Genomic DNA, 22,497 nt, shown 5'->3' with positions numbered 1-22,497 from the left:
GAGATCTGTGCCCCATCAGCCCCTGTTGGGACCTGATCTGTTTGGAATTATCAAGCCTTCCATCGGCCAAAACAAAACTACAAGCGCTCCTTGTTATTTATTGACTGAAAATGCTGCAATTTGGGTTTCAACCAATGGAGTTTAATTCTACCCTGTCAAGAAAACATATTTTAGCAATGATCATTTCACTCCAAATGACCAAACATGCTATCATAGTCTATCAGTACAGATTGATTATGTTTCACTGGGCTGTGTGTGTGTTTGAAGTGAGAAAGGATAGAGCAGCTTTTGTTTATGCTGACTCTTGATGACAGCGAGCACAGATAAACATTTCTCATTAAAAGTGTATCTCAAGTGGGGCGTGTTTGCATACCATGTTTGATCCTTGGGTCTTGTTCTTGATCCATACTGATTTGTTGGACCTCTGTTGTGTGTGTGTGTGTGTATCTGATCGGGCCGCAGTTTATTTTCACTCTCTTGTGAAACACACTGCAGCGTACGTAGCGGACGAGGGGGAAGGAGGAAGAAGAGGAGGGTCAGCCACTGTCAACAAGTGACGGATCGTGAGAAAGACGGGCTGCTATTTGGGATCTGGATGTTATACCGCAGCTGTCAAAAGGGAACAGAACTGCTGCATTTTTGGGGCTATTTGCGTCAACGGGGCTCCGATTTAACCGTTGCAGCATGTTCAGTGGTTGTGACTCAATAATTCATCATACTAACTCCTCTGTGTCCATGTGCCTCGACGTGGGTTCACACACAAATGTATTTCATTTTATCATAGCAGTCAATAAAGTGTATGGCTATACGTACGGCCCACTGCACATTTTTTTCTTGGCCTGTCACATATTTTAATAATAAAACAAAAAGCATGGCTTGAATAAGAAAGTTACTAGAAAGAAATTAAAATATTGAAACATTTTGTTAAATTAATAGTATACTAAAACAAGTTTAGTATTATAAGGTATCACAAGTATTTATTTTTTGATAAAAAATGTCATGAAAATTTGTATGTAAATAAAACAAAATTCCCACAAAAGGACAAAGTATGAAGGATCAGCAACACTAATAGCTTAATATTCACCCAAGTCACTTTTGGGATGTAAAAAGTAAAAGGTCAACTTGGTTTGTATAAAAATTTGCTTGAGTGTTCAGCATTTATTTTCAACTACAGGTCCTCCAATTAAGGCACTTATTTTAGACTAAGATGCAATTGCGCAATTTTCTTCACATGAAAAGTTTCAGAATTTTGCAACCCTAGCCTTGGTAGAGGTCTGACCTCTTCCGAGTATCATTTTACTGTAGTTTAGAATCTGAAAAATTCTGTGGTGACAGAATTCAGTTTTTCCCCCCTGTTTGTCTAATGGTGGTCACCACAAAGCCCCAATAGGGAACAACACATATTGCAAAATGTTCATAGCAGATTCATTTAGTGGCCTCTACAATGCAGTGATGTAATTATGCGTGTTTGTCTCCCTCCCTCTGCCAGTACGCTGTCCAGCTGCATGCATGCCGTGGTCGCGCTACTCTACCCTTTCTCCTGGCAACACACCTTCATCCCCGTTCTACCCGGGTCCATGTTGGACATTGTCTGCTGTCCTACTCCCTTCCTGGTGGGGCTGCTGTCCAACTCCTTGCCCAAGCTCAAAGAATTGCCTGTAGAAGAAGTGAGTGTGTTTGTCACCTCACTACCAATTTCATAAAATGATTAGATGGACGAATGTAAAGCAGTTTTATTTGTATGTTGTATTTGTCACATGTATCAAACCATTTTTCACAATTCTATACTTCCATTGGTTTTCTATTCTATCTGTTGTGTCACAAACATTTTTTTTACCCCTATTTTGTAAAGACGAATATTTTGATACCACTGTTGTCATCACGTTGTCCTTAGTGAGTGTAAACAATAGCGAGGCGATGTCGTTGTTTTCTGACAGTTTTCTTCTTCTCATCAGGCATTAATGGTGGACCTCGGAACTGACCGTTTCATCAGACAGGTTTGTCCTTTAACGTGTGGCGCAAGAGCCTTAACAAGGCTGTAAAACACATTGAAAATCATCCCGTAAAATGTTGTTTATCTCGAGTGATTGTGCTTGTTTGTCTTTTTATACGTATGTTTATAGATGGATGACGAGGCCTCGCTGTTGCCACGGAAACTTCAAGCAGCTCTGGAACAAGCGCTGGAGCAGAGGAATGATATCATCAGTCAGGACTCAGACAGCGAGTCGGACGAAGGTAAAGAAGCGACAAACTATCTCACTGTGACACAGAACGCGCCGTCCATGTTAAGTACAACAATACCTTCTATATGCAAATATGTATACGTAGTTAAAAAGAAATTGCACTGCTTGATGACATGTTCTTTCCATGACCCAATGATATTAAGTAGTATAAAGGCACATTTTAATAAATTCAAACACTATTGTAGAACACAATTTATTCTGAGGATTGCACATCAGTTAGTGTGATGCAGTTAGTATAAGAAGACAGTACACATAACAGGAAAGTGTCTCTGAAAGGCAGCAAAATGTCAAATGTTGACCTCAGGCAGTTTCTGGAGGAGTCTTTTTGACCATCTGTGTGACTTTGTGATTTTGTGAGTTCAATGAGATACTGGGGGAATGACTTGAAGGTCATAAACCTACAGTGTCCATTAATTGAGATCACTTGTTCGTTAATTTCAGGCCCAGTGGACGGAAAGTTTACGAGCCGTGTAGCTCAATCTGCACTGTGCTGTCAAGAGCAGCGGGTGCATTTTATTGCCCAGTCGAGCCAAACTTCTGTTTCTCCTTAAAATAGGAGCAACTAAAAGACCTCTTCTTTCCTTTCAAACATGTCAGCCTGCCATCCAAAGTTATTTTCTCCTTTTGTGTGTTTGCAGAGTACAACTCTTTAAACAGTTTGGTGTCGGAGGCCTTCATTCGCTTCTTCCTGGAGACAATCGGCCACTACTCTCTGTTCATCACCCAGAACGAACGCGGCGAACGCCTTTTCCAGAGGGACGCCTTCCGCAAGTCGGTGGCATCCAAGAGCATTCGCCGTTTCCTGGGGGTTTTTATGGAGTCACAGATGTTCGCCGGCTTCATCCAAGACCGAGAGCTCAGGAAGAATCGTGCCAAAGGTAGACTCTCAGTTTGTCACATAAGGAATGCAATTTGACCATTTATTTGATCTCTTTTGTGTCCTGCTTGTGATAATAATACTAGTCCAGTGGGCTGGCTAGGAGGATGACTGTGTCTTACCAGTAACAGTTTTCCCCTTCTGTGTATTTGACAACTTTGGCTTCATGTTGTCATCAAAGGAAGACGTTCAAACAGCTTTTCACATTCCTACTCGAGTGTTCGAGTGTTGACCTCCTTTGTGTTCAAGCTGTACTGCTTACCGCTGGAGTAATACTGACCTCTTGTGGCTATACCGTGACAGGTCTGTTCGAGCAGAGGGTGGATCAGTATCTGGAGGAGCTGCCAGACACGGAACAGAGTGGCGTCAACAAGTTCCTCAAAGGCCTTGGTGAGGTTTCTGAAGGCCTTCTTAAAAGAATGAGTGCAATTCAAATCCATGCAGTATTAGTTTAATTCAAGAGTGAATTGTTCATAGGTGTGTTTTTCAATGTGGTTGGTTGTTTATATGTGTCCTGTAATTGACTGTGGAACCCAAAGTCAACTCAGATAGGCTCCAGCTCAGCCACGACCCTAATTATGGAAAATGGATGGGGAAATATAAAACTGTGACTAGCCGTTAATCATTTATTTATTTATTTATTTATTTATTTATTCTAAGTGTGCTATCAAAATGATTTAAGTTGCGTTACATAAAAACTAATTACTATGGTTTGTTTGGACGTTTCCAGGGAGCAAAATGAAGTTTCTCCACAAGAAGAACTGAGGTGACCACGTCTCAATTTCAAGCCTGGCGTTCTGCAGTTATTTTATGTAAACTTGTACAGTACATATTTCAATGTGAGCTGGCCTTGATACTGGTCAGAGTATGAACTATAACCATGGCAGGAGGGTACACAGCAGGTTGGCCATACTGAAACCACTGGTAGACTTGTAAAGAGTGTATGTGACACGACAATGGCATAAAATGTACAGTTTGTATGCTTCCATGCTGCATCAGTTCAAGGCAGAAGCATCGGAATCTATTCTAAAGTGCATCAAGAAGGTGAACTGTAAAGATATTTTGCAATCTTTCAATAAAAATCTTCATTAAAACAACTCAGAATGCATGCTGTACATGTTAAACTTCATCACTATCTTTGGTTGTCTCCTCTAAATCATTCAAGTGTCCCAAAGAGAAGCAGGTTACACCCAGCATCCACCGAGGCCTCTGCAGAAATCCCATACGGCCTGGTAAGTCTAACAGCAGCTATGTTAACCTAATTATGTCTGGTTTCATCACTGGTGGCTGTCACTGCCATGCTCTCATTAGTTCCCTGTTGACTCGGGCTGACATGTTTCTTTTCCACTGCTTGTCTGCACTTAACTCTTCACTCCAAGTAAGATGGCATCACTATGTGCAACTATGGTAGCAGTACCATCAACCCAGAGGTGATCTTACTATTAGGCAATTATTATAGGCAGTTGCCTAAGTGAAGCAGAATTAGCACAGTGGGGAAAAAAGGTGAAAGGAAATGAAAAATTAAGCACAAAGTTTTAACTTCATGATGAGAGTGTTGCTTTTGACCATGATGATGTGTTGAAGTGATCAAAGTGGCCAGTATTACAACATTAGTGCCTAAATAACCACCCGTGAATGATCTACATTTATGTTTTTATTAGGAAAGAAAACGTCCCGTTATACAAGACGTCAGAAGTAATCTACGAGAACTACGGAGTCTCGCGATAAATCCGCGAGATGTGAGGCTCCCAAATTTGACCGGCCCAAAGAGCGACATCCGCTGGCGGTGACCGACGCTTGAGATGCTGCATGAGAGCAAGGTTCAAAAACACAAACTAACAAACAAGTCGAAGAAGCGTGCACGAAGCAAAATTCGGGAGGCTGACATTGAAGCTGTGACACACTCAGGGAAGAGGAAGAAAGAAAGTCTCGGCGGGACTCTAGCTGCGCACTGGGAATTGACGCACACCTGGTAGGATGTTTACTTCAGGGTGCACTTAACTAGCACATTCGGACTACTCCAAACATTATTTTGCCAGCATTAGTGATAAACCTAATATTTATGATCGGCGTTGTCGGGGGTTGTTGTGTAATGATGATTTATTTTTTATTATACTGCGCCACGCTGCCACGATAGATAGGTGCGTCATCTCCCAAAATGTGTTCCGATGCTGAAGCTGCAGGCGCTTGATGCGGGAGGCGGGGCTTGTGACGCTTCACTGTCCTGTTTTTGCATTTGAGACATTTCAATGCTCACAAGGCGAGGGGGAATTTATTTTCTCACTATCACATTTGAACAGTTACAGAGCGGAACGCCATTTGCCCACAGCGCGCTAGTCACATATATGTCCTATTCGTAAAGTTGTTTTGCACTGCTCTACATCCTTTTGCAACTGTATGATAATTTGCATGATAATTCTGCACAGTTGGTGGTCAACTTGGGCATATTAGTAGGACAACAATGTTACTGGTGAGGCAAAGTTGTGCAGCCAATAGTTGATACCTGCACGCTACTGGTACAATTAATACCACTTAGAGCTACTAGATGCACAATAGAATTGCATAATGTCACTCTAGTACTGGTAGCACGAGATTGGTTGCTGGCTGACGAGTCTACGTCGTAGCCAACTTCCCACCCAAAGTCAGTTGGGAACAATAAAATCAAATCCCAAATGAATCAAAACAATTTAACTGTGTAACGTCATCAATCATACATTTTACAGTTAACACAACCAAAAACGGAGATGAGTCTAATCAAATAAAAAATAAATGTAGGACTATAACTAAAAAGTAGAAAATAATACCAATAATAGGATAAAAAGGCAAAAATAAATCAGAATGAAAACACAAATGAAAACATTGGAAATCTAATGAAATTACATTAAAAGTAAAATACAAAATAAAAAAAGCAATCTACTTATGAAATACAGTCATTTATAGTAAAACACAATTCCAATCAAAATAATCAAATTGAATCATTGGAATAAAAAATGTTAATTACATTTATAACTCAATAAAAATGCAAATAAAATAATAAATACAATTAAATTGAATTAAATTACAAAATAAATCACACCAATGTAGTTCAACATCCTGTGTATTTATTTTATTCATTTATCTGCTTTTTAAAAATACTCCATGAAGAAACAGTTCTCATTTCAAAACGAAGTGCATTCCACAATTTGGACTGCAAATGTTTAAGATCTTGTAAAAAGTAGTCAACAGACAAACTGTGATGCCTTTGGCATGTTATTCTAGCTTTGTGCAATGGAAGCTAACAGGAGACAGCTCTGTGCCCTTTTGGTTCCATTGTGCCCATATTAAAAGCCGAGTGAATGACGACCGACTAATTGTGTTTTCAAATTGGGTCCATGGGCACACTGCGGGGAACGGATTTGCTCTGAGCACCCTACTAAAGCACCCAAGGATGTGAAATTTACCACATTTGTAGGTCAGCCTGCTGCAGAGGTTGTTGTCAGGCAGACAAATAACACCTTCAGAGCGCTTTTGCAACACAATCCTGATTTGTGAATTTGTGAAAAAAATTCTGATAACTTGGCTTATTAAACTGGTCAGCAAACATATTTTTGAAGCTAGTTGAACATGTGTATTTGATTTTTTCAGGTTTTTGAGATAATTATTTTTTTTTACCCATAAAAGCGTGCGCAGTGCAGATTTTACCTTGTGTTTCAATTAATACAGTGACCATAATGTTTCAGGAAAAAAAAAAATCATTTGACCCAACTTTGGGTGTATGATGTATTTTGCTTTAGATTTAGACCAGAAATGTATGCAGTACATGAGAAACCTAAGAAGTGAAATTACTAGCAAAACATGATCTGTGGATCATTTCCTTTAACCTTGAACTACATATCTTCTGCTCCATTTTCTTTGCCATAAAGTGATGACTTCCATATAAAAACCATAGAGGCCACATATCATCTTTGAGAGAGTTGCAGTTACCCTTTTTATGAGAACCTGAGATTATGTCAACCTTAAAATTGTTAAAACTCCGGATGATAATTATTAATTTGGGAAGCCCTAATATCGGTTGATGTAATCACCCATCCGGGCTGTGGTCTAGATTGTAATGATCTCATTCAGTCTGCGCGAGAATCTTAATTGATTTCATAATTTTAGCACGGGTTGCAGGAATGTAACCCGGTCCCATCTGGAGTTTATCAGAGGCTGACCTGCTTTTGATGAGCCACATTAGCTCCTGTATGCCCTCACCCTCATGCTGACACAGGGCTATGGAAGAAGGCCACAGCTGCATCTGTCTTGTCCCAAACATCCTTCTTTTGGACTTGGCTACCTGCTGGCAAACAAATGTCCTCTCCTCCATTCCATGAAAAGAGCTTCTGGGGAAATTTTGCCCTATTAAATAAGAAAACCATAATTATCTCATCTCCCTAATTCCCAATTATTATGCATGGTCTTATTTAAAAAGGGACATTTTCCCAATTTGTGCAGTGCAAGCAGCGGATGAATTTAAGTGTGACACCCTCTTGCTCTCTCTCTCTCCACCGCTGCAGTGAGGGGGGGTCCTTCGCACGGATGAAGTGAGAAGGAGAGCGTGCCGTGAGGCTGTCATCTAAGCGGTCTCCTCCAGGGTACAGAGCTTCCAGCCTCAGGTAGAAGCGTTCTCTGTGTTCCCGCTGCCGAGGGAGGTGCCAGGCAGCACACGCTTTTCTTTGCAAAGGCGACGCCACTCTGCCAAGGCACGGAAATGGAGAAGGTAAGGTTTTGGATTGCATTGATAATTTGTTTTGCTGTGTGGTTTGTTGCTTTGGTGTACCACATACGGGGGTTTTGCTGAGGTTTTGACAGTATGTTTCTGTTGGCACTCCTAAATGCATGCAGAAATATTTTTATATTCTTCAAAATTATTATTCATGCTGATCTAATCAGTGAATCTTCTCTGGTGAAAGCTTCACTGAAGTTAACCTTCAGGATTACAATAGACACTTAAAAGTTATGCTCATAGACAATAAAGTCGTGCAATCAACCTAACTTGACTCTTAATAAATAAATAAGGAAATAAGTAAAATACACAACACATATATAAAAAAAAGTCTACCGACTAACTGATTTTTTCTCCCAACTTGTAGCCTTTGCGATTTTAAAATTACATTCTACTACTTGCAAAGTTGTTTTGAATTTGGTCAATTGTTCAGTCCTAACGTCAATTACTAACATAGACACAACATGTGAATGTGATCCAAATAAAACATGTCTACCGGGTGACAACAAATCTATAATCGAGTGAGAATATGCAAAAAGATCTCACCTCTTTGTTTTGTTCTATCTGCTAAAAGTGTTGTTTTCTTCTGTTCCCCTTCATCAGAGTTGCTCAGAGTGCTCAGAGATGACACTTGCACAGAGCTTGTGCACAGTGTGCAACAAGTGGTTGTGTTACCAGTGCACAGATGTGCATCAGCATCAAAGAGCCACAGCATCATCCCAGTGCACAGACCTGCACGACCAGCAAAGGCCCGAATTGCACCAGAGAGGCTCCGGCTCTGGACCAGGCAAGCCTTCTTTCATTGAATCCTTTATTCGACTTTTCTTTACTGGCCCGTCTGACAGTTTCCGGATCCTCCATGTCCCTGTGTTTTCTGCCCCGGATCCCAATAAGAAGTCCAGTTGAATATACCTTTTTTTTCTATTCAAGTGTTTTAAGATAGTGTCATGATTTGTGGCGTTTGGGGAAAACTATCATTAAGTCTTTTTTTTGGCAAAGGAAGTGAAAATACAGATACAGTATGTTTTCAAGTGTATGGCATAAAAGTAATCAGCAAAATAAGGTTCAGCAAGTGGAGGTGGGCAGAATACTGTACATTTACAAAAATATGACTTACTACTTGTAGAAAGAAGTCCTACAAATAATTACTTAACAACTCAGTGAAAAAAAATACTCAAGTAAAAGTAGTATCATTTCTCAGTGAAATCGCAATCAAAGATGTCAAAACTTGCTGTTATTCTTTTTTTTTTTTCATCAGCTATTGTATACATACTTTGTAAGTAAAGCATTTGTAGTAGGAAATGTTGTTCATTTAAAATATTGCATCCCATCAAGAAAATTATGTTTACCAATTCCTGTCCACTTTATTTATCGTTAGTAAACATCAAACGTCAATGCCAAACTTTTATTGCCTTTATTACTGTCTCAGGTGGCCAAGATGAGCACACCTACAATGTCTGACTTGAAAAAAAATTGTTTCATTCTTCACAGTCTATTTAATAATAAATTATGGAGATCCTATTTTTCTTCATTTAAAAACACAAAAGGCATACAGTACTTCAAATACACCCCAGGCCATTATTTAAGGTATGCCTTTTAGTAAAAGTAGTAAATGGTTCCTGAAGATCGCTATTTTAATCACACTTTTATTTAAATAAGTGTCCCAGATTTGTAAAGAGGCTGTAAGGTTTCATTATTTGCTAATATTAGCTTGCAGCTATTTAAAGAGTCTCAAGTGGTGTAGAAGCTTTTGTAGACCACTCGTTTGTCCTCTGCGCTCGCTCATGATGAGCCCTTCGTCTTAGTACGTGTGCAGTATGAGAAGAGCTGGCAGACCGGAAGTGGGCAGTCACATTAGGTTTGTGAACGCCGAACAACGTTGCGCTCATAAGCCACGCAAGTGTGAGTGAGCGCCTGAGCGGGTCAGCCGAGGTGAGGTGGCCAACAAAGAGCAGGAAGGCTGTATTTGGCACTCTCCATGCTGACCTATTTCCAAGCGAATGAAAGTTATTTTGGAGTGGAGCTGGCTGCGGCATCAAACACTTGATTGGATCGCTTGAGATATTGTTCACTTTCTTTGTCGCTGACTCATTCAGATTGGTTTTGTAGTGGCAAACTTAAATAACTGTCTGAATTCATGCAGTTGGATGATCTGTAGCAATGAATAGTAAGGACATATTGTAGATGCACCAAAGCAGTACGTAAAGCTTCTCAGTTTACTTCAACATAGTTCCTAAGCACAAAGATAGCAACAGGGTGGCACCAAAACAATACATTTATACTACACAAAAACAGAATAGTATAGGTGCATATATAATATTTGCAAATAAGTGAGTCATAAGTGTCCAATCGCAAATATGCACAATGTATTGTGTGTATATTGTGTTTACGGCCCCATTTGTGAAGGAAGCCCCCATATTACGATTACACTACACTAACAATTATAAACATATTGTTAACCTCATAGCATATTTTCCTTTCAATGCAAGAAACAAAGCTGTTTGACAAGCAAGACAAAGCCAGTTGACTTGATTCAATATTTGAGGATTACCAACTCCTAGAAACTTCACACAAGGTTTGAATCACACCCTTCTATCCGTGAGGCGGATGTGCTAACCAGTGCTCCACCGTGCCACTGTTAACAATACACTAATGTTAAATTAATAGGTCCTTCAAAACTATTTTTCCAGATTTTTATTTACACTGTGCATATGTCCCTAATGAGGCGGCTAGTTATCATGCATCCACACCTGTTGCACAAATGCTCCTGCTTGGTGCATCCCTAGTTGCCTGTTTTGTAATTGCTGTTGAATATTGTCTTTTTTTTTTGGTCAGGTACAGGGTCGTATCCTTGCTCCCTCCTTATGTGCCAGTCCCATGGACAGCAGCCCCTAGAGCTGCTTTGTGAGTCTTGTGACCTCCTTTGCTGCAGCGGCTGTCACCTGTCCTCCCACAAAACCCACAGGTCAGTCTTCACACATGCACGCTCAGATAGCACAAGGACACGGCAAAGAAGGACTTAGTGCAGGTTAAAAAGTTCCACTTTTATCATTACTATCTGCATAAACACGCCCCTTGGCTCACCTCATATCTATTCAGTATTCATATGCTTTTGTTTTTCGGTGATGTTGCAGTCGGCTCTAAGGTCACCTGCATCCCGGGAGAAACGCATTTCCTTCTGGCGTTGTTTATTCATGAACTTCCCGTCTGCGGTGCCTGCTGTGAATGCTACACCTAATGTGTGCAGGGTGGTGCAGATTGGGAAGGCTCTCCAGGATCAGCGATGGCTCTTTGAAAGCCTAATGGTACAAGTGGAAGAGAGGAGGTCTGCAGTGGAGAACAATGCAAAGCAGATAGAGGACAGGTTGGTTCGGGTCAAAAGAAATTAGTGACTTCACTTGTGTGTCATATTGTGACAGCAAGAATTTAACATAACAAATGGCCTCTTTTTAAATGGTGGCAAAGTACTGTTTTTATTAGGCAAGGCTAGCGCTTGCATAAATGAATCTCCTGTTGTTGTTCCTCGACCCTGGGATGTAGTCAAAGTATGCTCTGGGGCTGTTTTCTTCAGGTGGAACTCGGGATTTTCACAAGGTGAAGGCATTGTGAACAACTCAGCACTCAGGGTTAGAACACAACCTGTAGGCTTCTGGTAGAAAGCAAAATATAGTTAGAAAAACAAGAATGTTTTTTTTCTTCATTGGAGTTGTACAGGTTATAAGGTCACATCAATGGTGGAAAAAGGTTTTGAAATCATTTAAGTGTCTTGATTTTTTTCCATCAGAAAAACACACCCTTCTGTTGATCTTTTGTATCCATTGTAGACTGAACATTGTGCTTTGTGAATTTATTTTACAATCTTATGCAAGTGGGATTTTTTGTAACCTACCAAATGAGCTTTATTTCCCATTTTCTGTCTTTTTGCAGAGTTCATGGAGTTAAGATTGCACACAGGAAGGCTGAGAACCAGATTAAGATGGCAAAAATGATTATGATGAACGAGCTTAACAAACGAGCTAACCTATTAATAGAGCAACTGGAGGTAATTACTTTTTCTTTTTCTTTCCTTCTTATCTCTCGGCCAGTTAGCGTTTGTACGTGTAAGGAATCAGTTATCAGTCCTTAAAGGAAGCAAACGAAAACCCAGTGTGCTCAATCAAATTATCTTAAGACAACACGTACGGAAATTGAGTGGAGAGTCGTTTGGTGATTGGTCCCTGTGTGCCAGTGGCCACAAGAGATGTTACTGTTTCTCTGCAGAAAATTTCAGAGGACTTACAGCAGCCTCTGGAAGACCAGCTGCAGGGGGCAATAGAGACATGTGCCCAACTCAACCATTTGCAGAAGTTCATCAGTTGGGCGACGACCCACCATTGCCGGGGCCCAGTGCTCTTCAGCAGGAGACTGGTACGCCAACAGAATCTTGATGTTAATCTGTTCCAGCAAAGCGGAAGGAAATGAAATGGTAAAATCCCTTTACGTGACTATTTATTTATCCTTTCAGATTTCTCTGCAAATGCAACAATTGCGTGACTCGTTACTGCAGTCTGAAACTTGGAATCCTGTGAAAATCAAATTCAATTGGGATGCCAGCTACTGGACCAAACAGATGTCCTCTTTAGGTAAGATACTAACAAGACGACAATAGGGATGGGACGAGATACAAATCCAAAAAGTCTCACGAGATTGAGTCCACAAGAATGAGATGAGATTTTTGCAAAATTTCTCATGTAAAATAACACCTAATAAAAATTATCCAGTTTCTAAATATTGTCTTTTTACTGAGCAAACTGCAAGAAAATGACCGATCGAGCTCTAAAGTATAAATGTAAACTCAAACAGGAGAGTCACTTTTCTCACAGGCTCATATTTCAAATGCTCCTTCGATAACAGTTGCAGCTGAGACGTTGCCTCTTACTGAATAGTTGTAAAAACTAATACTTTCTTTTCAAAGTTACAAACATTAAACAAATAAAATAAGAATTAATACTACTAATTTTAATGCTATTAACTACAAAAGTCCCCTTACTTAAGGGCACCATTCCAAGCTCTTTTCATACTCTTTACTGACAATAAATGATTGAGTGGGGCAGCATTTTTCTGCATATGTTTTACTGTAACTATGTGCTACGCAGGTCAGCTGACTGTGGAAGGTGGAAACTGCCACTACCCTCAGGGCTTGGCATGCTCCACCGTTCTAAGGCCCCAGCCTATCACATGCTTGGCTCTGCCACCCGTTTGCCACAGAGGACGAGAGCCTGCCTGTGGCTGCCAGATGTGCTATGAGCCCCAAGTGTGTTGCCTGCATGGCATGCCTTCTCAGACAGATCTGGACAAAAGCCAGGTCGGAGGTCCACTCTACAAGTCCAGCTATGTTCCAACTGGCCCTGGGTGCCAGGTGCAGAGCCAGCAGCTGCTGAGGTGCTGGGACTCAAGTGACTTCTGTGCCTTGCAAACATCTTCCCAATGCCCTTCGCCTCCATCACATGCCCCCCTCAGAGGACTAATCCAGAGTAATTGCAGTCGTAGGCCTGCATCCCAGCCACAAGCAAGCACCTCCGAGCCCCAGTCACTTCCCGAATCTCATCTCCGTCACCATCACCAGAGAGGGTCGCTTCCAGTCAGCAATGGTCTGCAGAGTGCAGACCAACCTCAGTCAAACCCGAGCCACGTCCCATCACAGGAGACGTTATCAAGCAGCGCAAGTCTGCAGGAGGTACTCTGTGATACGATTGTGGAGCAAGACGTCGTGGCTGAGGAAAGTCAGGATGAGCGATGCAGAGTGGAGAAGACTCATGGACAAAGAGTTGTGGCAGAACATGAGTGGCCACTTCCCAACAGAAGCGAGAAGAGTTCTGTTCAACATCAACAGGTTCAGGTTTCTTCAGCAGCAGATCTGAGGAAAGAACAGCAGCGAATCACTCCTGCCCTGTTGCTACCAACGACTGGCCGGGTGAGAGAACGTTTTTCCAACTACTGCATTGTTTAATAAGGAATTTAAAAAATACTAAAAACAGCACAATCATAATAGTAATGAATTACGTTCTGCATATGATGTGTTCAGTGAGTGAACAAAATACTTACTGTACGTATATACTTCTCAAAAACCTGCACAGATTCAAAACCATTTCATATTATTCATATCATTCACTTACTGGCACAAACGAAATTCTATTAAATTAATACCCAAATATGATGGTGGCACCCAGGCAGTGACTGATTTACTTGTATTTTAAGAGAGAGCAAGATTATTCTATTTTAATTACAATCTACAAAGTCCTTTAACTAAAAACACACAGTTTAATTTACTGCCAGAATGATCACATCTCACAGCTGACAGCTTGCCTCATAACAGATGGCACACCACAAAGTAGTTTCTGCTTTCATGACGAAACGATGACAGAGACACAGAATTTTCGTATTTCACATCAAAGCATCCAAAAACACAGTCCCAATTTACTGACACTACCACAATAATGATCCCTCTAAAAATCCTCAGGATGCTTGATCACAAAGAGAGCGACAGAAGCACCGAGATGCATTATTTCTGTGTCACAGCCTGTGAACATGACATAAAACCACTTGAGCGTAATGACTCCTGTAACTTAACCTGCCATGATAATGAGCCACTCAGGGAATAGTGGAACTCTCATTTCAGCTTCCGTTAGCACTCTGACAAATTTACCCACCATTTCCGAGAAGGATTAAAGTATGTTCTGAAGCAGTCACAATCCTTCATACTATATCTGCTGAGGAGGTACGGAGCAGGTGACTGTTTTAATCGCATGATCCTCAGGAGCAGGTGCTCTGTATCGTCCTGACCTCAATTTGGAAAGAAGGGCGTGTATAAAAAGCAAATGATTTTCCAGCCTCCCACTTGCACCAGCTAAAGATTCGTCTCAATTTTTTGAAGACGCTCGATTTGATGTCAGACATTATGCCACCATACAATACTAGCACCTCAAGTCAAAGCAAAAAAAACCCCAAAACATTCTTTGTTGTTCAGATTTCTTTCAACTTTACTTCTGCAGCAAGAAACAAAAGCAAAGAAAACACCCCCCCAAAACCTAAGGGCAATTCCTTGCTTCTACTTTCATGAAAGGAACACACTGCTTTCTAAATGAGGAATTTACATGCCGTAGTTATTGCTGTAAACAATCCTTTCATTGCATAAACAATAAGAATAATCTATGCGGTTGTGATTCTGAAGGACCACTCGCTTTGAATTAGTGCCAGGCTCGGCTCTGACTGATGTTTTTCTTGTCTTCACATCCTCGCTCTGTCTGCTGTTCATGACACAAACAGGTGCACCTGTGCATGTGGCACAGCTTGAAACACCGTTGAGTTATGCTCATGCGTGTTCCCCACAGAGATCTACGTCCCTGGACGTGTCTGTGACAGCCAACAATTTTGGGTCTAATGTGGAGCAGAGCAGACTCAACCCAAGTTCAGCGTGCACAGGCGGGAAGATACGTTCACAGAGTATCCCTGTAGAGCTAGCAGCGCCAGGCGGCAGCTCTTATTCTGAAAGGCCAACCAGATCTACTCACAGTCCTGATGTGGGAGCTCCAAATATGACAACAAGGAAGGTAGATATTTCATACATAAGATTCCATACAGATACAGATTTAAGTTCAAGTGTCTGGTGAAGTCTTGAAACACAATTTGTAATGCTGATTATTTTGTGTTTAGTACGTCAGTACAGACTCGAGGCAGAGAAGAGCTTCAGATGGTGTTCTTTGCATTGTCAAGGAAACCTCAGCCGATGTAATCCTGACCAGGAGTCGGCGGGCTCCATTACTCTCCTATAAAATTGAGCCAGGTGATGGGAAGTGACTAATTCTTAAACTTATTAACGTCACTGATGATGCGATTTAAGCTCCGTATTTACCCCCTTGTTAGATCCTCCATACTTAAATGACGAGGGCCGTCATGATGCCAAGGAAAGGCACAGTGTGTCAAGAAACGGTCACAACGGGTATGCAGAGTCAAGCGTGGTATTTATAAGCTGAGGTGTTTGCAATTTTTACACTTTGTCACTCATGTTCTTGTGAAGCAGCAGAGATTCCGAGAGAGACTCAGAAAGAGCCAGAGTTCCAGTGGTTTGCCTCGAACGCCTGAAAGTTCTTATCTCTCAACTTCCCCCACATGGACGAAGGCAGAGCGACCCCTTACCTGCGGGCACGATGGAGAAGGATGATTTGCAGCAGCAAACCTGGCACAATGTAACATACAAGTATCATCAGGATGTCTAAAGCTATACAGAGTACTGACATTTCTTCTCATTCTTTTTCTTATAGACTGTGTCAAGAGGTCCTGATACCATAAAGACCCACGCAGTCACATCATCACGGTCTCCAGAAAATCATCAGTGGCTCACAGTTGACAGTGAGTGGGACACTCGCCCAAGGGCCAGCTTTCCAAAAGCATCCACATTGCCACCTGATGACCCTCTGGATAATACCTCTGCACTCGACTTTGATTCTGACTCTGACCCCAAGTCAGTGTCAGAAGAGGCTGTCGCCTCTCAAGTCGAAGAACAATTCGACTCGGATACATCACCGGAGTTCTCCTCAGAGACAGAACTGGAAGGTCTAGGCCAAGAGAATGAAGTTCTGAAAAGCTGCAACAGAAACGAGTCTATGGAGGCTTCTGATCCAAGTCTTGAATGTGACCCATTTTCAGAATCAGCTTCAGGAGCAGGATCTGAAGACGGGCAAGGAGAATTAGGTGCTGATGCAGACTCAGGTGCCGCAGAAACCGAATCAGATGCCCAACCAGAAGCTGACGCCATAGTGGACGCAGAAAAAGATTCTGAGCATTTGTCCGATCAGCATGTGGATTCTCAGGACTCTGTGGAGTCTGAACTTGACATAGAATCTGAGCATGAAACTCCAGATGACCCACAGCCTCTGCGTTCTGACCTCGAGGAAGACTTCACCATTGGACCTGCTCAGAGGCCACTTCTAATTGCAAATCCTGGCCTGCCAAAGAGGACAGAAGAAGTTGAGGCGGACGATGAGGAAACTGAGAGTGAGGACTTCTGTGGCGTGTGTCTGATCGGTGGGGACCTTTTATGCTGTGATCGCTGTCCTAAGGTTTACCATTTGTCGTGTCACATCCCACCCCTGCTAAGCTTCCCTTCGTAAGTTTCCACTTCTCTTGCTCAGAATACAAGTTTTCACCGATTCAGCACTAGCCTCTAAAGCAACTGTTTACTTGTCATTTTCAGAGGTGACTGGCTTTGCAGCTTGTGCAGAGATGTTGTGCAACCAGAAGTTGAGTATGACTGTGAAAATAGAAGAACATCTGGGGAGCACACATCAGGGCATGGCTTGTCTGCATGTGATCAGAGAGTAAGTGGGAAATCCTTTTACAAACCATCGCTGATGATTCACACGCTCACTTGTGCTCTTGCTCTATTTTTAAAAACTATCTTTTAGAAATGTGAACGTTTGACCCTCCTGATCCTCAATAACATCCTGAGTGCTCCCTTTCACGAGCCTGTCAGTCCACTTGTGAGTGCCGCTTTTCCTCTTTCATGAAAATTAATGCAAGTCAAAAGCCTCCATGCAAAAAGTGAAGTTCTTATTATCTATCTAATGTTTGTGCTATGTCTTCAATGTTGTCCTTGAGGCACCAAGAATCTAGCTGCGCTTATCAAGGTGAATGGAGCTATCGCTACCAGATTGCAACATAGCATCGGCAGTATGCAACTGCGCCACATACATAATCAATTCTCAATCAATATTTAGAGAATATGACAAAAACATAAAAAGGTGAAACAGCATTCACCAGAGATAGAGATTATGAAACGTAATCATGTGTGCAGATCACCACGGACATGTTTTGCTTGTAGAAGTCGACTAGTTTTGCTCTCACCAATCAATCAGAGGATGGATGAATGTTGATGAATCTGAAATCAGTGGTGCTGGGTTGAGGGTTGAAGTCAAAATATCAATTGTCGATACTTCTTGTTGCAGGCTCGTCATTACTATCAGATCATCAAGAGGCCAATTGACTTGTCCATCATCCGAGCACGACTCAACAAGAGGAGCACACAACATTACAACTCACCTGAGCAGTTTGTGGCGGATGTCTATCTCATGTTCCACAACTGTGCCAAGTTCAACTATGTAAGTTGATATGTATATTAACTTCCATATGTTCTGGTTATTGCCGATTGCTGTGAGCGTTTTGTCATCCTGTCCAACCTCAGCCCGATTCGGAGGTGGCGCAAGCGGGCCGCGACCTCGAGGCCTTTTTCGCGACCAAGCTGCAAGAAGTGTTCCCAGGCAGAGTTTTCCCAGTGGCTGAGGCGGACAGTGACAGCGATGAGTATGATGAGGCCTTCCGAGCAACCGAGGGTGGTTGCTCCTGGCCGGAGCGGAGGGAACAGTGCCACAGGAAGAGGAAGAGGAGGCAATCGCTTAAGTCAAGGAGACATCACATGTAAACTATTAATGGTGGATTTCGATTGTGTTTTCTTGGAATAACTCGAGTGGGCATCTGCTTTGGGTTGGGATCCAGGTTTGGACTTTTTGTGGAGCTGGTATTTGCCTTGTTATTTTGGCTTTCTTCTACAGTCCAAAAGTAGTATGTCTGTAAAGTTGAGTCGTTATTGCCTCTAAAACGTGAGAATGAACGTTTTTTTCCGTGAGTCAGTCCAGGGTGTACCCTGCCATTAATGCAAGGTTATCTGGGGTAGCCTTCAAGTGGTGTAGAAAATGAATGGATTGATGGATCCAACAAAAGCACTCTGAGAGTGCTAAGGTTAAAACCTTTTCCAGTAACAAAATCACTAAGTGGCTTTGATTGTGATATTGATGTTTGGTTCCCTGGCAGCGAGAAGGAATTTTGGATCTTGGTCAAATTTCACTTCCTTATAGCTATGAATATCATACATAAGCACAAACCAAAACCTGATCTGATACGATCCAACCAACAACACTGAATTGGATTCACCAAAAATTTACATATTTTTTAAATTTGTATTTATTTAATGATTTATTATATTTTAGCTCAATATTTGGGTTGTTAAGGAATGTGCTGGGAGCATCCTTGGAAGAATCAACAAACGTGATAATAACATGTTGAAACGAATTCAGTGCTTTGAGCGTTAGGTTGTGTAACCTGTTGCAGATAATAGTACTATAAATATTACATATTTTGTTCATTAAAATTCACCCGCCCTTTATGCACTAACAACCACTTGCCCATATGTAGCTAAATTGTATTATACGCAGTACCTTGATTTGTTATGTTTGGAAAATCTGTCTTTTGAGATTGTGAAAGTAAACGTGTACATGTGTAACTTTACACAACAAGTCATATTAAGATTTCATAATAGTTGCTAAAAGGATTGCACTTGATTAATGTAAATACTATTTATATATGAGACAGTCAAGCTTCCTGTCTAATTCAAATTGTAATGTCATTTATTGTCCGTGGCATACAAAGGCGTATATAGTGGCATACATTGTATATACTGTACTTTATTTCTTCACGTAATGACACTGTATATGTTTTGCTCGAAATAATTGCTGGGTGTTTTGTCCACTAAAAAAATAGATGCCAGAGACTTTACTTAGATCTGGATGAAACGATGAGTGCCACTTACCAATAGTATTTAATCGGTGCATTTATGGGTGCATTTTAATAGTGCCATATTACGTTTCTGTCCTTAGTGTTTCAGTCTCACCAGATTTACAGGAAATGGTTTACCCAGTAAGCCCAAGTATCTCAGGCCCATGCAGTAACTGTGTAAGATACAATATTACTATTTATTCCTGATAATCAGACCTGCTCTTGTGTTATTCTAAGCCACTTTCTTTAGCTGTAGCACAATTTCCTATTAGGTTTTGCTTCTTTCAACGTATGATAGCTGGACCTTTACAGTATATGTTCACAATATTGTGTGCACAACACTTTGTAACCTATTTTGAAAAGTGCTTTAGAAATAAAGTTATTACAATGATGAAATTCATTCATTTTAGTTTGCGCTTGTATGAAGCTATATAAAAAAAAAAAAGTAGATCAGTTTCCCTTTCAGTAGAATATATATATTTTTGGAGACATCTCAATCTTTTAAACTTTGCATAATTGTTCCCAAACATGGTATGATGATGCTATTCTTGTGTTTCTTTTTATAGACGCGCCACAGGAACAAGGCAGTGGCACACCCCTATGGTCAGCAGGCAACTTGCTAAGTTTCATTGTCGCACAAGGTTGGTGACCTTTCAGTCAGCAGAGTCATACTGCCAAATGCTAATTAGACACAACTGTAGCCTTTGGTAAACAATGAAAAGGGTGGACAGGAAAGCAATGAGAGAAAAACAATTCCTGACATGTGCAGCAGTCTATGAAATCAGGATTTGAACTTTGTGGCTTAAAAATCGCATGATTATTTATTGTATTTGATGTGCTGATTGTGCTATTTATTAAGGTGGTCCCATTATTTGTTTACATTTTAGTAGTTGTGAGTGGATAAACGTACCAGCATCTGCGTGGACACGTATACAAAAGGAAAAAAAGTGGCTTCAAAATGAAGTGAAAAACATTTAATAACTCGACTCAAACAAAGTGCATTTTGCATGCCATCTTCAGACCTGTAACAGATGCAGACCAAAATGTCCACAGTCCCAAAGTTGGCATCCAGTTTCAGTATATTTGTAAAGCATTAAAACAGTATTTTCCAGATTATGACATAAACCCATATTTTTGTCATCATGTAGACATTCAGTGTTATGTACATGCTAGCTACAAATATAGTGTACCAAAATATCCGCTGTAGTCAGATTCGTATTAGACTTTGATATATGTAGGCTATAATTTGAAGCACCAAATGTCTTGCTTGCATCACTACTAAAAAAAAAAAAATCAATTATTTGCTTCACTAAAAACAATTCTGTCTCAATAAAAAGTGGCTCTAAAATGAAGTGAAAACTTCATGTGCAGTCATTTTTTTTGCCCCTGACATCAGCCACAACATTTCTCATCTTTTGAATCGTTTCTTGCCGCTCTTATTTTCTTTATCATAGTTTTCTCTGGACTGCGTGTCTTCCATAGTCTCTTGCGCACCAAAATGATAATCACCCACCTTGGCAGCTCCTCGTTCCTCGTTCACGGGATTCTTAAAACTGTGAACGTGATGCCCACTCAGAGTCATCAGGGACAGGTCGCCCTGCAGTCTCAAATTCCCGTCCAAGTCATCCCGTGACCTTTTCTTAGCTCCACCGGGCACGGGGTCTTGTTCATCATTATCTAAATCAGTGCTGCCATCGGAACTGTTATCAAATTCGTGCCACCAGCGGAAATATCTGCTGCTGCTCCTCATTTCTTCTTCCTCCTCATCATCTCTGGTTCTGTTCCTCGATGGTCCCGGCTGGGGCTCTTCTTCCTCCTCCATTGTGTGGCTGATTCCCAACTCGGCCTCGACCCCGACTGTGACGTCCAACTCATCTTCATGGTCAATGAGATCATCAGCGTTACTCTTTTCAATCTTGAAATCACGCACAATGTTTTCATTGTCAGCGTTAGCTTGCTGCAGTGACGCTTGCGGATGTACAAAGAATTTCATGTAATGATTCACAAACAAATGCATGAGGAAAACAGAATCCATGTCTTCCTCATCACCGCCAACATCGTCATGGTCATCATTATCATCATCAACATCATCATCACTATCAGTTGGCGGTAGATCTCCTAGTGGTACGGACGTACGATAGCCTGCAAGATAATTAAGACTTGGAGATGATTCTTCCATGCATCCATCCATGTTAGCTTTGCTACTTGCTATGCGGCCGGAGCTGGGGACCGCCCCACAACACCAAAACCAGCAAATATAGAGTAGCTGAGACAAAATGCTCTAGAAATCATCCACTTACGATTTGGACCGTTGTGGTCTCCGTCTCCTTGGCCATCCATTTTATCTAAAAGGAATCAAACACTTGATTCAGTAAGCAAGTAAAGCATCAAATAAGACTGATACTTATACAAACGCAAAGTCAATAAGCCCTCACACACAAGTTTGCCCACCCCGTTATGTGTAGTACCCTACATGTACCTTCAGCTCAGCAGACTGCTCAATTAGATGACTTTAGACTGCAGTCGGAGGTAATTTGGTACGGGTTTCCAAATTGCGGCATTTTAAAAACATGAACTTTTAATTATCGCCCCAGAACTGAATCTGAACATGATTCAATATAACGCATACTAATACAGTGGAGACATAAATGCTCAGTGACATCACACAATCTTTGTAAGCGTTGAATCAAAATGCTTTGATTAAAGCATATTGGGACAGCACACATGATGTCATCATCATGATGATAAATTCTATGTGTCATTTTTTTCACATGGGGTAGTCATTCAATAACAACAGCTACAATAACATTGACATGGCACAACCTAGTGAGTCTAACTTCCTAAATTCATGTACCAGGATGACATTTGACCCTAGAAACTTAAAGTATAAGACATTATGTGTAGGCTGCAAAATAAATAGAAAAAAATACACAAACTTCTTGCGCTGGCCTTATAATTTTTTTTATTATTATATACTTTTGACGGGGGTGGAGAAATGGAAACAACATTGAACTGAAAAGCAATACTGGGGGCGAAGTAAACTTCCA

The 22,497-nt window shown here is 41.1% G+C and overlaps 3 protein-coding genes across 7 annotated transcripts in view; 2 read left to right on the top strand and 1 right to left on the bottom strand.

Moving 5' to 3' along the window:
* The window catches only part of dennd2b (DENN domain containing 2B), a 31,584-nt gene extending 27,367 nt beyond the window's left edge, over nucleotides 1–4,217 (top strand). For both annotated transcript variants that reach the window (XM_049717353.1, XM_049717352.2), the window contains exons 15-20: nucleotides 1,490–1,667; nucleotides 1,956–1,997; nucleotides 2,124–2,235; nucleotides 2,882–3,121; nucleotides 3,424–3,510; nucleotides 3,851–4,217. In XM_049717353.1, the coding sequence (XP_049573310.1) occupies nucleotides 1,490–1,667; nucleotides 1,956–1,997; nucleotides 2,124–2,235; nucleotides 2,882–3,121; nucleotides 3,424–3,510; nucleotides 3,851–3,885 (694 nt within the window). In that variant the 3' untranslated portion in view covers nucleotides 3,886–4,217. The remainder of the gene's footprint in view (nucleotides 1–1,489; nucleotides 1,668–1,955; nucleotides 1,998–2,123; nucleotides 2,236–2,881; nucleotides 3,122–3,423; nucleotides 3,511–3,850) is intronic.
* An 8-nt stretch (nucleotides 4,218–4,225) lies between these two features.
* Nucleotides 4,226–19,850, top strand: trim66 (tripartite motif containing 66). 3 transcript variants are annotated; one of them, XM_049717350.1, is made up of 19 exons: nucleotides 4,226–4,352; nucleotides 4,782–4,940; nucleotides 7,656–7,858; nucleotides 8,468–8,651; nucleotides 10,700–10,829; nucleotides 11,112–11,228; nucleotides 11,792–11,906; nucleotides 12,125–12,271; nucleotides 12,369–12,486; nucleotides 13,000–13,817; nucleotides 15,235–15,453; nucleotides 15,557–15,686; nucleotides 15,767–15,842; nucleotides 15,921–16,089; nucleotides 16,165–17,009; nucleotides 17,097–17,220; nucleotides 17,308–17,382; nucleotides 17,848–18,000; nucleotides 18,084–19,850. In XM_049717350.1, exons 3-19 carry the CDS (start codon nucleotides 7,850–7,852, stop codon nucleotides 18,318–18,320), a joined length of 3,666 nt encoding a protein of 1,221 aa, XP_049573307.1. In that variant the 5' UTR covers nucleotides 4,226–4,352; nucleotides 4,782–4,940; nucleotides 7,656–7,849; the 3' UTR covers nucleotides 18,321–19,850. The 3 variants fall into 3 exon arrangements, with proteins under 3 accessions (XP_049573307.1, XP_049573308.1, XP_049573306.1); XM_049717351.1 differs by having other exon boundaries at nucleotides 4,782–5,092; nucleotides 15,924–16,089; XM_049717349.1 differs by having other exon boundaries at nucleotides 4,782–5,092.
* Nucleotides 19,851–20,409: 559 nt separating this feature from the next.
* Nucleotides 20,410–22,141, bottom strand: LOC125966865 (uncharacterized). Of its 2 annotated transcripts, none has more exons than XM_049717361.2 (3): nucleotides 21,930–22,141; nucleotides 21,751–21,795; nucleotides 20,410–21,592 (listed from the first exon to the last, which is right to left on the bottom strand). In XM_049717361.2, exons 2-3 carry the CDS (start codon nucleotides 21,788–21,790, stop codon nucleotides 20,859–20,861), a joined length of 774 nt encoding a protein of 257 aa, XP_049573318.1. In that variant the 5' UTR covers nucleotides 21,791–21,795; nucleotides 21,930–22,141; the 3' UTR covers nucleotides 20,410–20,858. The 2 variants fall into 2 exon arrangements, with proteins under 2 accessions (XP_049573318.1, XP_049573319.1); XM_049717362.2 differs by having other exon boundaries at nucleotides 20,410–21,325; nucleotides 21,930–22,127.
* Nucleotides 22,142–22,497: the final 356 nt, after the last annotated feature.

The sequence above is a fragment of the Syngnathus scovelli genome, chromosome 4 (genome assembly GCF_024217435.2).
Source record: "Syngnathus scovelli strain Florida chromosome 4, RoL_Ssco_1.2, whole genome shotgun sequence".
NCBI lineage: Eukaryota > Metazoa > Chordata > Actinopteri > Syngnathiformes > Syngnathidae > Syngnathus > Syngnathus scovelli.
Note: the sequence above shows the minus strand (reverse complement) of the source record. Positions and strands in the feature narration are given on the sequence as shown.